General features: G+C 56.2%; 1 protein-coding gene across 1 annotated transcript in view; it reads right to left on the reverse strand.

Annotated features, from left to right (window-relative positions):
- LOC140410933 (rho GTPase-activating protein 4-like) overlaps nt 1-19,239 on the reverse strand; it is a 206,250-nt gene that overhangs the window by 158,016 nt on the left and 28,995 nt on the right. The window contains exon 4 of the mRNA XM_072499781.1: nt 6,245-6,272. Within this exon, the coding sequence (XP_072355882.1) occupies nt 6,245-6,272 (28 nt within the window). The remainder of the gene's footprint in view (nt 1-6,244; nt 6,273-19,239) is intronic.

Below are 19,239 nucleotides of genomic sequence, written 5' to 3' on the forward strand. Positions count from 1 at the left end.
CTCCAGCCTGTTACACAGGAACAGGAGGGGGCCCATTCAGCCCCTCTCCAGCCTGTTACACAGGAACAGGAGGAGGCCCATTCAGCCCCTCTCCAGCCTGTTACACAGGAACAGGAGGAGGCCCATTCAGCCCCTCTCCAGCCTGTTACCCAGGAACAGGAGGAGGCCCATTCAGCCCCTCTCCAGCCTGTTACACAGGAACAGGAGGAGGCCCATTCAGCCCCTCTCCAGCCTGTTACACAGGAACAGGAGGAGGCCCGTTCAGCCCCTCTCCAGCCTGTTACACAGGAACAGGAGGAGGCCCATTCAGCCCCTCTCCAGCCTGCTACACAGGAACAGGAGGAGGCCCATTCAGCCCCTATCCAGCCTGTTACACAGGAACAGGAGGAGGCTCATTCAGCCCCTCTCCAGCCTGTTGCACAGGAACAGGTGGCCCATTCTGCCCCTCTCCAGCCTGTTACACAGGAACAGGTGGCCCATTCAGCCCCTCTCCAGCCTGTTACACAGGAACAGGAGGAGGCCCATTCAGCCCCTCTCCAGCCTGTTACACAGGAACAGGAGGAGGCCCATTCAGCCCCTCTCCAGCCTGTTACACAGGAACAGGAGGAGGACCATTCAGCCCCTCTCCAGCCTGTTACACAGGAACAGGAGGAGGCCCATTCAGCCCCTCTCCAGCCTGTTACACAGGAACAGGAGGAGGCCCATTCAGCCCCTCTCCAGCCTGTTACACAGGAACAGGAGGTGGCCCATTCAGCCCCTCTCCAGCCTGTTACACAGGAACAGGAGGAGGCCCATTCAGCCCCTCTCCAGCCTGTTACACAGGAACAGGAGGAGGCCCATTCAGCCCCTCTCCAGCCTGTTACACAGGAACAGGAGGTGGCCCATTCAGCCCCTCTCCAGCCTGTTACACAGGAACAGGTGGCCCATTCAGCCCCTCTCCAGCCTGTTACACAGGAACAGGTGGCCCATTCAGCCCCTCTCCAGCATGTTACACAGGAACAGGAGGCCATTCTGCCCCTCCACGGCCTGTTACACAGGAACAGGAGGAGGCCCGTTCAGCCCCTCTCCAGCCTGTTACACAGGAACAGGCGGAACCCATTCAGCCCCTCTCCAGCCTGTTTCACAGGAACAGGAGGAGGCCCATTCAGCCCCTCTCCAGCCTGTTACACAGGAACAGGAGGAGGCCCATTCTGCCCCTCTCCAGCCTGTTACACAGGAACAGGAGGAGGCCCCATTCAGCCCGTCTCCAGCCTGTTACACAGGAACAGGAGGTGGCCCATTCAGCCCCTCACCAGCCTGTTACACAGGAACAGGTGGCCCATTCAGCCCCTCTCCAGCCTGTTACACAGGAACAGGTGGCCCATTCAGCCCCTCTCCAGCCTGTTACACAGGAACAGGAGGCCATTCTGCCCCTCCACGGCCTGTTACACAGGAACAGGAGGAGGCCCGTTCAGCCCCACTCCAGCCTGTTACACAGGAACAGGCGGAACCCATTCAGCCCCTCTCCAGCCTGTTTCACAGGAACAGGAGGAGGCCCATTCAGCCCCTCTCCAGCCTGTTACACAGGAACAGCAGGAGGCCCATTCTGCCCCTCTCCAGCCTGTTACACAGGAACAGGAGGAGGCCCCATTCAGCCCGTCTCCAGCCTGTTACACAGGAACAGGAGGAGGCCCATTCAGCCCCTCTCCAGCCTGTTTCACTGGAACAGGAGGAGGCCCCATTCAGCCCGTCTCCGGCCTGTTACACAGGAACAGGAGGAGGCCCATTCAGCCCCTCTCCAGCCTGTTACACAGGAACAGGAGGAGGCCCCATTCAGCCCCTCTCCAGCCTGTTACACAGGAACAGGAGGAGGCCCATTCAGCCCCTCTCCAGCCTGTTGCACAGGAACAGGAGGAGGCCCCAGTCAGCCCCTCTCCAGCCTGTTACACAGGAACAGGAGGAAGCCCATTCAGCCCCTCTCCAGCCTGTTATACAGGAACAGGAGGAGGCCCATTCAGCCCCTCTCCAGCCTGTTACACAGGAATAGGAGGAGGCCCATTCAGCCCGTCTCCAGCCTGTTACACAGGAACAGGAGGAGGCCCATTCAGCCCCTCTCCAGCCTGTTACACAGGAACAGGAGGAGGCCCATTAAGCCCCTCTCCAGCCTGTTATACAGGAACAGGAGGAGGCCCATTCAGCCCCTCTCCAGCCTGTTACACAGGAACAGGAGGAGGCCCATTCAGCCCCTCTCCAGCCTGTTATACAGGAACAGGAGGAGGCCCATTCAGCCCCTCTCCAGCCTGTTACACAGGAATAGGAGGAGGCCCATTCAGCCCGTCTCCAGCCTGTTACACAGGAACAGGAGGAGGCCCATTCAGCCCCTCTCCAGCCTGTTACACAGGAACAGGAGGAACCCATTCAGCCCCTCTCCAGCCTGTTACACAGGAACAGGAGGAGGCCCATTCAGACCCTCTCCAGCCTGTTACACTGGAGCAGGAGAAGCCCAATTCAGCCCCTCCCCAGTCTGTTACACAGGAACAGGAAAGGGCCCATTCAGCCCCTCTACAGCCTGTTACCCAGGAACAGGAGAAGCCCATTCAGCCCCTCTCCAGCCTGTTACCCAGGAACAGGAGGAGGCCCATTCAGCCCCTCTCCAGCCTGTTACACAGGAACAGGAGGAGCCCATTCAGCCCCTCTCCAGCCTGTTACACAGGAATAGGAGGAGGCCCCATTCAGCCCCTCTCCAGCCTGTTACACAGGAACAGGAGGAGGCCCATTCAGCCCATCTCCAGCATGTTACCCAGGAACAGGAGGAGGCCCATTCGGCGCCTCTCCAGCCTGTTACACAGGAACAGGAGGAGGCTCATTCAGCCCCTCTCCAGCCTGTTACACAGGAACAGGTGGCCCATTCAGCCCCTCTCCAGCCTGTTACACAGGAACAGGTGGCCCATTCAGCCCCTCTCCAGCCTGTTACACAGGAACAGGAGGAGGCCCATTCAGCCCCTCTCTAGCCTGTTACACAGGAACAGGAGGAGGCCCATTCAGCCCCTCTCCAGCCTGTTACACAGGAACAGGAGGAGGACCATTCAGCCCCTCTCCAGCCTGTTACACAGGAACAGGAGGAGGCCCATTCAGCCCCTCTCCAGCCTGTTACACAGGAACAGGAGGAGGCCCATTCAGCCCCTCTCCAGCCTGTTACACAGGAACAGGAGGAGCCCATTCAGCCCCTCTCCAGCCTGTTACACAGGAACAGGAGGAGGCCCATTCAGCCCCTCTCCAGCCTGTTACACTGGAGCAGGAGAAGCCCAATTCAGCCCCTCCCCAGTCTGTTACACAGGAACAGGAAAGGGCCCATTCAGCCCCTCTACAGCCTGTTACCCAGGAACAGGAGAAGCCCATTCAGCCCCTCTCCAGCCTGTTACCCAGGAACAGGAGGAGGCCCATTCAGCCCCTCTCCAGCCTGTTACACAGGAACAGGAGGAGCCCATTCAGCCCCTCTCCAGCCTGTTACACAGGAATAGGAGGAGGCCCCATTCAGCCCCTCTCCAGCCTGTTACACAGGAACAGGAGGAGGCCCATTCAGCCCATCTCCAGCATGTTACCCAGGAACAGGAGGAGGCCCATTCGGCCCCTCTCCAGCCTGTTACACAGGAACAGGAGGAGGCTCATTCAGCCCCTCTCCAGCCTGTTACACAGGAACAGGTGGCCCATTCAGCCCCTCTCCAGCCTGTTACACAGGAACAGGTGGCCCATTCAGCCCCTCTCCAGCCTGTTACACAGGAACAGGAGGAGGCCCATTCAGCCCCTCTCCAGCCTGTTACACAGGAACAGGAGGAGGCCCATTCAGCCCCTCTCCAGCCTGTTACACAGGAACAGGAGGAGGACCATTCAGCCCCTCTCCAGCCTGTTACACAGGAACAGGAGGAGGACCATTCAGCCCCTCTCCAGCCTGTTACACAGGAACAGGAGGAGGCCCATTCAGCCCCTCTCCAGCCTGTTACACAGGAACAGGAGGAGCCCATTCAGCCCCTCTCCAGCCTGTTACACAGGAACAGGAGGAGGCCCATTCAGCCCCTCTCCAGCCTGTTACACAGGAACAGGAGGTGGCCCATTCAGCCCCTCTCCAGCCTGTTACACAGGAGCAGGAGGAGGCCCATTCAGCCCCTCTCCAGCCTGTTACACAGGAACAGGAGGAGGCCCATTCAGCCCCTCTCCAGCCTGTTACACAGGAACAGGAGGTGGCCCATTCAGCCCCTCTCCAGCCTGTTACACAGGAACAGGTGGCCCATTCAGCCCCTCTCCAGCCTGTTACACAGGAACAGGTGGCCCATTCAGCCCCTCTCCAGCCTGTTACACAGGAACAGGAGGCCATTCTGCCCCTCCACGGCCTGTTACACAGGAACAGGAGGAGGCCCGTTCAGCCCCTCTCCAGCCTGTTACACAGGAACAGGAGGAACCCATTCAGCCCCTCTCCAGCCTGTTTCACAGGAACAGGAGGAGGCCCATTCAGCCCCTCTCCAGCCTGTTACACAGGAACAGGAGGAGGCCCATTCTGCCCCTCTCCAGCCTGTTACACAGGAACAGGAGGAGGCCCCATTCAGCCCGTCTCCAGCCTGTTACACAGGAACAGGAGGAGGCCCATTCAGCCCCTCTGCAGCCTGTTTCACAGGAACAGGAGGAGGCCCCATTCAGCCCGTCTCCAGCCTGTTACACAGGAACAGGAGGAGGCCCATTCAGCCCCTCTCCAGCCTGTTACACTGGAACAGGAGGAGGCACCATTAAGCCCCTCTCCAGCCTGTTACACAGGAACAGGAGGAGGCCCATTCAGCCCCTCTCCAGCCTGTTACACAGGAACAGGAGGAGGCCCCATTCAGCCCCTCTCCAGCCTGTTACACAGGAACAGGAGGAAGCCCATTCAGCCCCTCTCCAGCCTGTTATACAGGAACAGGAGGAGGCCCATTCAGCCCCTCTCCAGCCTGTTACACAGGAATAGGAGGAGGCCCATTCAGCCCATCTCCAGCCTGTTACACAGGAACAGGAGGAGGCCCATTCAGCCCCTCTCCAGCCTGTTACACAGGAACAGGAGGAGGCCCATTCAGCCCCTCTCCAGCCTGTTATACAGGAACAGGAGGAGGCCCATTCAGCCCCTCTCCAGCCTATTACACAGGAACAGGAGGAGGCCCATTCAGCCCCTCTCCAGCCTGTTATACAGGAACAGGAGGAGGCCCATTCAGCCCCTCTCCAGCCTGTTACACAGGAATAGGAGGAGGCCCATTCAGCCCGTCTCCAGCCTGTTAAACAGGAACAGGAGTAGGCCCATTCAGCCCCTCTCCAGCCTGTTACACAGGAACAGGAGGAACCCATTCAGCCCCTCTCCAGCCTGTTACACAGGAACAGGAGGAGGCCCATTCAGACCCTCTCCAGCCTGTTACACTGGAACAGGAGAAGCCCAATTCAGCCCCTCCCCAGTCTGTTACACAGGAACAGGAAAGGGCCCATTCAGCCCCTCTACAGCCTGTTACCCAGGAACAGGAGGAGCCCATTCAGCCCCTCTCCAGCCTGTTACCCAGGAACAGGAGGAGCCCATTCAGCCCCTCTCCAGCCTGTTACACAGGAATAGGAGGAGGCCCCATTCAGCCCCTCTCCAGCCTGTTACACAGGAACAGGAGGAGGCCCATTCAGCCCATCTCCAGCATGTTACCCAGGAACAGGAGGAGGCCCATTCGGCCCCCCTGCAGCCTGTTACACAGGAACAGGAGGCCCATTCAGCCCCTCTCCAGCTTGTTACACAGGAACAGGAAAGGGCCCATTCAGCCCCTCTACAGCCTGTTACACAGGAACAGGAGGCCCATTCAGCCCCTCTCCAGCCTGTTACACAGGAACAGGAGGAAGCCCATTCAGCCCCTCTCCAGTCAGTTACACAGGAACAGGAGGAGGCCCATTCAGCCCCTCTCCAGCCTGTTACCCAGGAACAGGAGGAGCCCATTCAGCCCCTCTCCAGCCTGTTACACAGGAATAGGAGGAGGCCCCATTCAGCCCCTCTCCAGCATGTTACACAGGAACAGGAGGAGGCCCATTCAGCCCCTCTCCAGCCTGTTACACAGGAACAGGAGGAGCCCATTCAGCCCCTCTCCAGCCTGTTACACAGGAACAGGAGGAGGCCCATTCAGCCCCTCTACAGCCTGTTACACAGGATTATTCAGGATGTACCACACTGAGGGTGAGGGTGCCAGAGGAAACCTGAAGAAAAGACCGAGGGTCATACCTGGATCTGTAGTCATCCTCGACGATCCCTGCGGGAGATGGAGAAACTGCGGTTAGAGAGAGCGCAGCTCAGTGCAGACTGACAGTGCCTGTTCGTACTCCAGTAACCCCCACACACTGACCCTGACTCCAGTAACCCCCACATACTGACCCTGACTCCAGTATACTCCACACACACTGACCCTGACTCCAGTATACTCCACACACTGACCCTGACTCCAGTATACTCCACACACACTGACCCTGACTCCAGTATACTCCACACACACTGACCCTGACTCCAGTATACTCCACACACACTGACCCTGACTCCAGTATCCCCCACACACACTGACCCTGACTCCAGTATACTCCACACACACTGACCCTGACTCCAGTATACTCCACACACACTGACCCTGACTCCAGTATACTCCACGCACTGACCCTGACTCCAGTATCCCCCACACACTAACCCTGACTCCAGTATACTCCACACACACTGACCCTGACTCCAGTATCCCCCACACACTGACCCTGACTCGAGTATACTCCACACACTGACCCTGACTCCAGTATACTCCACACACACTGACCCTGACTCCAGTATCCCCCACACACTAACCCTGACTCCAGTATACTCCACACACACTGACCCTGACTCCAGTATCCCCCACACACTGACCCTGACTCCAGTATACTCCCCACACACTGACCCTGACTCCAGTATCCCCCACACACTGACCCTGACTCCAGTATCCCCCACACACTGACCCTGACTCCAGTATACTCCACACACACTGACCCTGACTCCAGTATCCCCCACACACTAACCCTGACTCCAGTATACTCCACACACACTGACCCTGACTCCAGTATCCCCCACACACTGACCCTGACTCCAGTATACTCCCCACACACTGACCCTGACTCCAGTATCCCCCACACACTGACCCTGACTCCAGTATCCCCCACACACTGACCCTGACTCCAGTATCCCCCACACACTGACCCTGACTCCAGTATACTCCACACACTGACCCTGACTCCAGTATACTCCACACACACTGACCCTGACTCCAGTATACTCCACACACTGACCCTGACTCCAGTATACTCCACACACACTGACCCTGTCTCCAGTATACTCCACACACACTGACCCTGACTCCAGTATACTCCACACACACTGACCCTGACTCCAGTATACTCCACACACACTGACCCTGACTCCAGTATCCCCCACACACTGACCCTGACTCCAGTATACTCCACACACACTGACCCTGACTCCAGTATACTCCACACACACTGACCCTGACTCCAGTATACTCCACACACACTGACCCTGACTCCAGTATCCCCCACACACACTGACCCTGACTCCAGTATCCCCCACACACACTGACCCTGACTCCAGTATACTCCACACACTGACCCTGACTCCAGTATACTCCACGCACACTGACCCTGACTCCAGTATACTCCCCACACACTGACCCTGACTCCAGTATCCCCCACACACTGACCCTGACTCCAGTATACTCCACACACTGACCCTGACTCCAGTATACTCCACACACACTGACCCCGACTCCAGTATACTCCACACACACTGACCCTGACTCCAGTATCCCCCACACACACTGACCCTGACTCCAGTATCCCCCACACACACTGACCCTGACTCCAGTATACTCCACACACACTGACCCCGACTCCAGTATACTCCACACACACTGACCCTGACTCCAGTATACTCCACACACACTGACCCTGACTCCAGTATCCCCCACACACTGACCCTGACTCCAGTATACTCCACACACTGACCCTGACTCCAGTATACTCCACGCACACTGACCCTGACTCCAGTATACACCACACACTGACCCTGACTCCAGTATACTCCACACACACTGACCCTGACTCCAGTATCCCCCACACACACTGACCCTGACTCCAGTATACTCCACACACTGACCCTGACTCCAGTATACTCCACACACTGACCCTGACTCCAGTATCCCCCACACACTGACCCTGACTCCAGTATACTCCACACACACTGACCCTGACTCCAGTATCCCCACCACACACACTGACCCTGACTCCAGTATACACCACACACACTGACCCTGACTCCAGTATCCCCCACACACACTGACCCTGACTGCAGTATCCCCCCCACACACTGACCCTGACTCCAGTATACACCACACACACTGACCCTGACTCCAGTATCCCCCACACACACTGACCCTGACTCCAGTATACTCCACACACTGACCCTGACTCCAGTATCCCCCACACACACTGACCCTGACTCCAGTATACTCCACACACACTGACCCTGACTCCAGTATACTCCACACACACTGACCCTGACTCCAGTATCCCCCACACACACTGACCCTGACTCCAGTATCCCCCCCACACACTGACCCTGACTCCAGTATCCCCCACACACTGACCCTGACTCCAGTATACTCCACACACACTGACCCTGACTCCAGTATACACCACACACACTGACCCTGACTCCAGTATACTCCACACACACTGACCCTGACTCCAGTATCCCCCACACACACTGACCCTGACTCCAGTATACTCCACACACACTGACCCTGACTCCAGTATACTCCACACACACTGACCCTGACTCCAGTATCCCCCACACACTGACCCTGACTCCAGTATACTCCACACACTGACCCTGACTCCAGTATCCCCCACACACTGACCCTGACTCCAGTATACTCCACACACTGACCCTGACTCCAGTATCACCCACGCACACTGATCCTGACTCCAGTATCCCCCACACACACTGACCCTGACTCCAGTATCCCCCACACACACTGACCCTGACTCCAGTATACTCCACACACTGACCCTGACTCCAGTATCCCCCACACACTAACCCTGACTCCAGTATACTCCACACACACTGACCCTGACTCCAGTATACTCCACACACTGACCCTGACTCCAGTATACACCACACACACTGACCCTGACTCCAGTATCCCCCACACACACTGACCCTGACTCCAGTATACTCCACACACACTGACCCTGACTCCAGTATACTCCACACACTGACGCTGACTCCAGTATCCCCCACACACACTGACCCTGACTCCAGTATCCCCCACACACACTGACCCTGACTCCAGTATACTCCACACACACTGACCCTGACTCCAGTATACTCCACACACTGACCCTGACTCCAGTATCCCCCACACACACTGACCCTGACTCCAGTATACTCCACACACACTGACCCTGACTCCAGTATACTCCACACACACTGACCCTGACTCCAGTATACACCACACACACTGACCCTGACTCCAGTATCCCCCACACACACTGACCCTGACTCCAGTATACTCCACACACACTGACCCTGACTCCAGTATACTCCACACACTGACCCTGACTCCAGTAACCCCCACACACTGACCCTGACTCCAGTATCCCCCACACACACTGACCCTGACTCCAGTATCCCCCACACACACTGACCCTGACTCCAGTATACTCCACACACACTGACCCTGACTCCAGTATCCCCCACACACTGACCCTGACTCCAGTATACTCCACACACACTGACCCTGACTCCAGTATACTCCACACACACTGACCCTGACTCCAGTATCCCCCACACACACTGACCCTGACTCCAGTATACTCCACACGCACTGACCCTGACTCCAGTATCCCACACACACTGACCCTGACTCCAGTATACTCCACACACACTGACCCTGACTCCAGTATCCCCCACACACTGACCCTGACTCCAGTATACTCCACACACTGACCCTGACTCCAGTATACTCCACACACTGACCCTGACTCCAGTATCCCCCACACACTGACCCTGACTCCAGTATACTCCACACACACTGACCCTGACTCCAGTATCCCCACCACACACACTGACCCTGACTCCAGTATACACCACACACACTGACCCTGACTCCAGTATCCCCCACACACACTGACCCTGACTGCAGTATCCCCCCCACACACTGACCCTGACTCCAGTATACACCACACACACTGACCCTGACTCCAGTATCCCCCACACACACTGACCCTGACTCCAGTATACTCCACACACTGACCCTGACTCCAGTATCCCCCACACACACTGACCCTGACTCCAGTATACTCCACACACACTGACCCTGACTCCAGTATACTCCACACACACTGACCCTGACTCCAGTATCCCCCACACACACTGACCCTGACTCCAGTATCCCCCCCACACACTGACCCTGACTCCAGTATCCCCCACACACTGACCCTGACTCCAGTATACTCCACACACACTGACCCTGACTCCAGTATACACCACACACACTGACCCTGACTCCAGTATACTCCACACACACTGACCCTGACTCCAGTATCCCCCACACACACTGACCCTGACTCCAGTATACTCCACACACACTGACCCTGACTCCAGTATACTCCACACACACTGACCCTGACTCCAGTATCCCCCACACACTGACCCTGACTCCAGTATACTCCACACACTGACCCTGACTCCAGTATCCCCCACACACTGACCCTGACTCCAGTATACTCCACACACTGACCCTGACTCCAGTATCCCCCACGCACACTGACCCTGACTCCAGTATCCCCCACACACACTGACCCTGACTCCAGTATCCCCCACACACACTGACCCTGACTCCAGTATACTCCACACACTGACCCTGACTCCAGTATCCCCCACACACTAACCCTGACTCCAGTATACTCCACACACACTGACCCTGACTCCAGTATACTCCACACACTGACCCTGACTCCAGTATACACCACACACACTGACCCTGACTCCAGTATCCCCCACACACACTGACCCTGACTCCAGTATACTCCACACACACTGACCCTGACTCCAGTATACTCCACACACTGACGCTGACTCCAGTATCCCCCACACACACTGACCCTGACTCCAGTATCCCCCACACACACTGACCCTGACTCCAGTATACTCCACACACACTGACCCTGACTCCAGTATACTCCACACACTGACCCTGACTCCAGTATCCCCCACACACACTGACCCTGACTCCAGTATACTCCACAGACACTGACCCTGACTCCAGTATACTCCACACACACTGACCCTGACTCCAGTATACACCACACACACTGACCCTGACTCCAGTATCCCCCACACACACTGACCCTGACTCCAGTATACTCCACACACACTGACCCTGACTCCAGTATACTCCACACACTGACCCTGACTCCAGTAACCCCCACACACTGACCCTGACTCCAGTATCCCCCACACACACTGACCCTGACTCCAGTATCCCCCACACACACTGACCCTGACTCCAGTATACTCCACACACACTGACCCTGACTCCAGTATCCCCCACACACTGACCCTGACTCCAGTATACTCCACACACACTGACCCTGACTCCAGTATACTCCACACACACTGACCCTGACTCCAGTATCCCCCACACACACTGACCCTGACTCCAGTATACTCCACACGCACTGACCCTGACTCCAGTATCCCACACACACTGACCCTGACTCCAGTATACTCCACATACACTGACCCTGACTCCAGTATCCCCCACACACTGACCCTGACTCCAGTATACTCCACATAGACTGACCCTGACTCCAGTATACTTCACACACTGACCCTGACTCCAGTATACTCCACATACACTGACCCTGACTCCAATATACTCCACACACACTGACCCTGACTCCAGTATACTCCACACACTGACCCTGACTCCAGTATCCCCCACACACACTGACCCTGACTCCAGTATCCCCCACACACTGACCCTGACTCCAGTATCCCCCACACACTGACCCTGACTCCAGTATACTCCACACACTGACCCTGACTCCAGTATCCCCCACACACACTGACCCTGACTCCAGTATACTCCACACACACTGACCCTGACTCCAGTATCTCCCACACACACTGACCCTGACTCCAGTATACTCCACACACACTGACCCTGACTCCAGTATCCCCCACACACACTGACCCTGACTCCAGTATCCCCCACACACTGACCCTGACTCCAGTATCCCCCACACACTGACCCCGACTCCAGTATCCCCCACACACTGACCCTGACTCCAGTATCCCCCACACACACTGACCCTGACTCCAGTATCCCCCACACACTGACCCTGACTCCAGTATCCCCCACACACTGGCCCTGACTCCAGTATCCCCCACACACACTGACCCTGACTCCAGTATCCCACACACACTGACCCTGACTCCAGTATCCCCCACACACACTGACCCTGACTCCAGTATACACCACACACACTGACCCTGACTCCAGTATCCCCCACACACACTGACCCTGACTCCAGTATCCCCCACACACTGACCCCGACTCCAGTATCCCCCACACACACTGACTCTGACTCCAGTATCCCCCACACACTGACCCTGACTCCAGTATCCCCCACACACTGACCCCGACTCCAGTATCCCCCACACACACTGACCCTGACTCCAGTATCCCCTACACACACTGACCCTGACTCCAGTATCCCCCACACACTGACCCTGACTCCAGTATACACCACACACACTGACCCTGACTCCAGTAACCCCCACACACTGGCCCTGACTCCAGTATCCCCCACATACTGACCCCGACTCCAGTATCCCCCACACACTGACCCTGACTCCAGTATCCCCCACACACACTGACCCTGACTCCAGTATCCCCCACACACTGACCCTGACTCCAGTATCCCCCACACACTGGCCCTGACTCCAGTATCCCCCACACACACTGACCCTGACTCCAGTATCCCACACACACTGACCCTGACTCCAGTATCCCCCACACACACTGACCCTGACTCCAGTATACACCACACACACTGACCCTGACTCCAGTATCCCCCACACACACTGACCCTGACTCCAGTATCCCCCACACACTGACCCCGACTCCAGTATCCCCCACACACACTGACTCTGACTCCAGTATCCCCCACACACTGACCCTGACTCCAGTATACTCCACACACTGACCCTGACTCCAGTATACTCCACACACACTGACCCTGACTCCAGTATCCCCCACACACACTGACCCTGACTCCAGTATACTCCACACACACTGACCCTGACTCCAGTATACTCCACACACACTGACCCTGACTCCAGTATACTCCACACACACTGACCCTGACTCCAGTATACACCACACACTGACCCTGACTCCAGTATACTCCACACACTGACCCTGACTCCAGTATCCCCCACACACACTGACCCTGACTCCAGTATACTCCACACACTGACCCTGACTCCAGTATACTCCACACACACTGACCCTGACTCCAGTATACTCCACACACACTGACCCTGACTCCAGTATCCCCCACACACACTGACCCTGACTCCAGTATACTCCACACACACTGACCCTGACTCCAGTATACTCCACACACACTGACCCCGACTCCAGTATCCCCCACACACACTGACCCTGACTCCAGTATACTCCACACACACTGACCCTGACTCCAGTATACTCCACACACACTGACCCTGACTCCAGTATACACCACACACTGACCCTGACTCCAGTATACTCCACACACTGACCCTGACTCCAGTATCCCCCACACACACTGACCCTGACTCCAGTATACTCCACACACTGACCCTGACTCCAGTATACTCCACACACACTGACCCTGACTCCAGTATACTCCACACACACTGACCCTGACTCCAGTATACTCCACACACACTGACCCCGACTCCAGTATCCCCCACACACTGACCCTGACTCCAGTATACTCCACACACACTGACCCTGACTCCAGTATCCCCCACACACACTGACCCTGACTCCAGTATACTCCACACACACTGACCCTGACTCCAGTATCCCCCACACACTGACCCTGACTCCAGTATACTCCCCACACACTGACCCCGACTCCAGTATACTCCACACACACTGACCCTGACTCCAGTATACTCCACACACACTGACCCTGACTCCAGTATACTCCACACACACTGACCCTGACTCCAGTATCTCCCACACACACTGACCCTGACTCCAGTATACTCCACACACACTGACCCCGACTCCAGTATCCCCCACACACTGACCCTGACTCCAGTATACTCCACACACACTGACCCTGACTCCAGTATCCCCCACACACACTGACCCTGACTCCAGTATACTCCACACACACACTGACCCTGACTCCAGTATCCCCCCCACACACTGACCCTGACTCCAGTATCCCCCACGCACACTGACCCTGACTCCAGTATCCCCCACACACTAACCCTGACTCCAGTATACTCCACACACACTGACCCTGACTCCAGTATCCCCCACACACTGACCCTGACTCCAGTATACTCCACACACACTGACCCTGACTCCAGTATCCCCCACACACACTGACCCTGACTCCAGTATCCCCCACGCACACTGACCCTGACTCCAGTATCCCCCACGCACACTGACCCTGACTCCAGTATACTCCACACACACTGACCCTGACTCCAGTATCCCCCACACACACTGACCCTGACTCCAGTATACTCCACACACACTGACCCTGACTCCAGTATACTCCACACACACTGACCCTGACTCCAGTATACTCCACACACACTGACCCTGACTCCAGTATACTCCACACACTGACCCTGACTCCAGTATACTCCACACACACTGACCCTGACTCCAGTATCCCCCACACACACTGACCCTGACTCCAGTATCCCCCACACACCCTGACCCTGACTCCAGTATACTCCACACACACTGACCCTGACTCCAGTATCCCCCACACACACTGACCCTGACTCCAGTATACTCCACACACACTGACCCTGACTCCAGTATACTCCACACACTGACCCTGACTCCAGTATACTCCACACACTGACCCTGACTCCAGTATCCCCCACACACTGACCCTGACTCCAGTATGCTCCACACACACTGACCCTGACTCCAGTATCCCCCACACACTGACCCTGACTCCAGTATCCCCCACACACTGACCCTGACTCCAGTATACTCCACACACTGCCCCTGACTCCAGTATACTCCACACACTGACCCTGACTCCAGTATACTCCACACACACTGACCCTGACTCCAGTATACTCCACACACTGACCCTGACTCCAGTATCCCCCACACACTGACCCTGACTCCAGTATCCCCCACACACTGACCCTGACTCCAGTATCCCCCACACACTGACCCTGACTCCAGTATACTCCACACACACTGACCCTGACTCCAGTATACTCCACACACACTGACCCTGACTCCAGTATACTCCACACACACTGACCCTGACTCCAGTATACTCCACACACTGACCCTGACTCCAGTATACTCCACACACACTGACCCTGACTCCAGTATCCCCCACACACACTGACCCTGACTCCAGTATACTCCACACACACTGACCCTGACTCCAGTATACTCCACACACACTGACCCTGACTCCAGTATACTCCACACACACTGACCCTGACTCCAGTATACACCACACACTGACCCTGACTCCAGTATACTCCACACACTGACCCTGACTCCAGTATCCCCCACACACACTGACCCTGACTCCAGTATACTCCACACACTGACCCTGACTCCAGTATACTCCACACACACTGACCCTGACTCCAGTATACTCCACACACACTGACCCTGACTCCAGTATCCCCCACACACACTGACCCTGACTCCAGTATACTCCACACACACTGACCCTGACTCCAGTATACTCCACACACACTGACCCCGACTCCAGTATCCCCCACACACACTGACCCTGACTCCAGTATACTCCACACACACTGACCCTGACTCCAGTATACTCCACACACACTGACCCTGACTCCAGTATACACCACACACTGACCCTGACTCCAGTATACTCCACACACTGACCCTGACTCCAGTATCCCCCACACACACTGACCCTGACTCCAGTATACTCCACACACTGACCCTGACTCCAGTATACTCCACACACACTGACCCTGACTCCAGTATACTCCACACACACTGACCCTGACTCCAGTATACTCCACACACACTGACCCCGACTCCAGTATCCCCCACACACTGACCCTGACTCCAGTATACTCCACACACACTGACCCTGACTCCAGTATCCCCCACACACACTGACCCTGACTCCAGTATACTCCACACACACTGACCCTGACTCCAGTATCCCCCACACACTGACCCTGACTCCAGTATACTCCCCACACACTGACCCCGACTCCAGTATACTCCACACACACTGACCCTGACTCCAGTATACTCCACACACACTGACCCTGACTCCAGTATACTCCACACACACTGACCCTGACTCCAGTATACTCCACACACACTGACCCTGACTCCAGTATACTCCACACACACTGACCCCGACTCCAGTATCCCCCACACACTGACCCTGACTCCAGTATACTCCACACACACTGACCCTGACTCCAGTATCCCCCACACACACTGACCCTGACTCCAGTATACTCCACACACACACTGACCCTGACTCCAGTATCCCCCCACACACTGACCCTGACTCCAGTATCCCCCACGCACACTGACCCTGACTCCAGTATCCCCCACACACTAACCCTGACTCCAGTATACTCCACACACACTGACCCTGACTCCAGTATCCCCCACACACTGACCCTGACTCCAGTATACTCCACACACACTGACCCTGACTCCAGTATCCCCCACACACACTGACCCTGACTCCAGTATCCCCCACGCACACTGACCCTGACTCCAGTATCCCCCACACACACTGACCCTGACTCCAGTATACTCCACACACACTGACCCTGACTCCAGTATCCCCCACACACACTGACCCTGACTCCAGTATACTCCACACACACTGACCCTGACTCCAGTATACTCCACACACACTGACCCTGACTCCAGTATACTCCACACACACTGACCCTGACTCCAGTATACTCCACACACTGACCCTGACTCCAGTATACTCCACACACACTGACCCTGACTCCAGTATCCCCCACACACACTGACCCTGACTCCAGTATCCCCCACACACCCTGACCCTGACTCCAGTATACTCCACACACACTGACCCTGACTCCAGTATCCCCCACACACACTGACCCTGACTCCAGTATACTCCACACACACTGACCCTGACTCCAGTATACTCCACACACTGACCCTGACTCCAGTATACTCCACACACTGACCCTGACTCCAGTATCCCCCACACACTGACCCTGACTCCAGTATACTCCACACACACTGACCCTGACTCCAGTATCCCCCACACACTGACCCTGACTCCAGTATCCCCCACACACTGACCCTGACTCCAGTATACTCCACACACTGCCCCTGACTCCAGTATACTCCACACACTGACCCTGACTCCAGTATACTCCACACACACTGACCCTGACTCCAGTATACTCCACACACTGACCCTGACTCCAGTATCCCCCACACACTGACCCTGACTCCAGTATCCCCCACACACTGACCCTGACTCCAGTATACTCCACACACTGACCCTGACTCCAGTATCCCCCACACACACTGACCCTGACTCCAGTATCCCCCACACACTGACCCTGACTCCAGTATCCCCCACACACTGACCCTGACTCCAGTATCCCCCACACACTGACCCTGACTCCAGTATACTCCACACACACTGACCCTGACTCCAGTATCCCCCACACACTGACCCTGACTCCAGTATCCCCCACACACTGACCCTGACTCCAGTATACTCCACACACACTGACCCTGACTCCAGTATCCCCCAGACACACTGACCCTGACTCCTGTATACTCCACACACTGACCCTGACTCCAGTATCCCCCACACACACTGACCCTCACTCCAGTATACTCCACACACACTGACCCTGACTCCAGTATACACCACACACACTGACCCTGACTCCAGTATACACCACACACACTGACCCTGACTCCAGTATACTCCACACACTGACCCTGACTCCAGTATCCCCCACACACTGACCCTGACTCCAGTATACTCCACACACACTGACCCTGACTCCAGTATACTCCACACACACTGACCCTGACTCCAGTATCCCCCCCACACACTGACCCTGACTCCAGTATCCCCCCCACACACTGACCCTGACTCCAGTATACTCCACACACTGACCCTGACTCCAGTATCCCCCACACACACTGATCCTGACTCCAGTATACTCCACACACTGACCCTGACTCCAGTATACTCCACACACACTGACCCTGACTCCAGTATACTCCACACACACTGACCCTGACTCCAGTATACTCCACACACACTGACCCTGACTCCAGTATCCCCCACATACACTGACCCTGACTCCAGTATACACCACACACACTGACCCTGACTCCAGTATACTCCACACACTGACCCTGACTCCAGTATACTCCACACACACTGACCCTGACTCCAGTATACTCCACACACACTGACCCTGACTCCAGTATCCCCCACGCACACTGACCCTGACTCCAGTATACTCCACACACACTGACCCTGACTCCAGTATACTCCACACACTGACCCTGACTCCAGTATACTCCACACACTGACCCTGACTCCAGTATACTCCACACACACTGACCCTGACTCCAGTATACTCCACACACACTGACCCTGACTCCAGTATGCTCCACACACACTGACCCTGACTCCAGTATCCCCCACATACACTGACCCTGACTCCAGTATACACCACACACACTGACCCTGACTCCAGTATCCCCCACACACTGACCCTGACTCCAGTATCCCCCACACACTGACCCTGACTCCAGTATCCCCCACACACACTCACCCTGACTCCAGTATCCCCCACACACTGACCCTGACTCCAGTATCCCCCAC

This window comes from Scyliorhinus torazame, chromosome 4, assembly GCF_047496885.1.
Source record: "Scyliorhinus torazame isolate Kashiwa2021f chromosome 4, sScyTor2.1, whole genome shotgun sequence".
NCBI classification, from domain to species: Eukaryota; Metazoa; Chordata; class Chondrichthyes; order Carcharhiniformes; family Scyliorhinidae; genus Scyliorhinus; species Scyliorhinus torazame.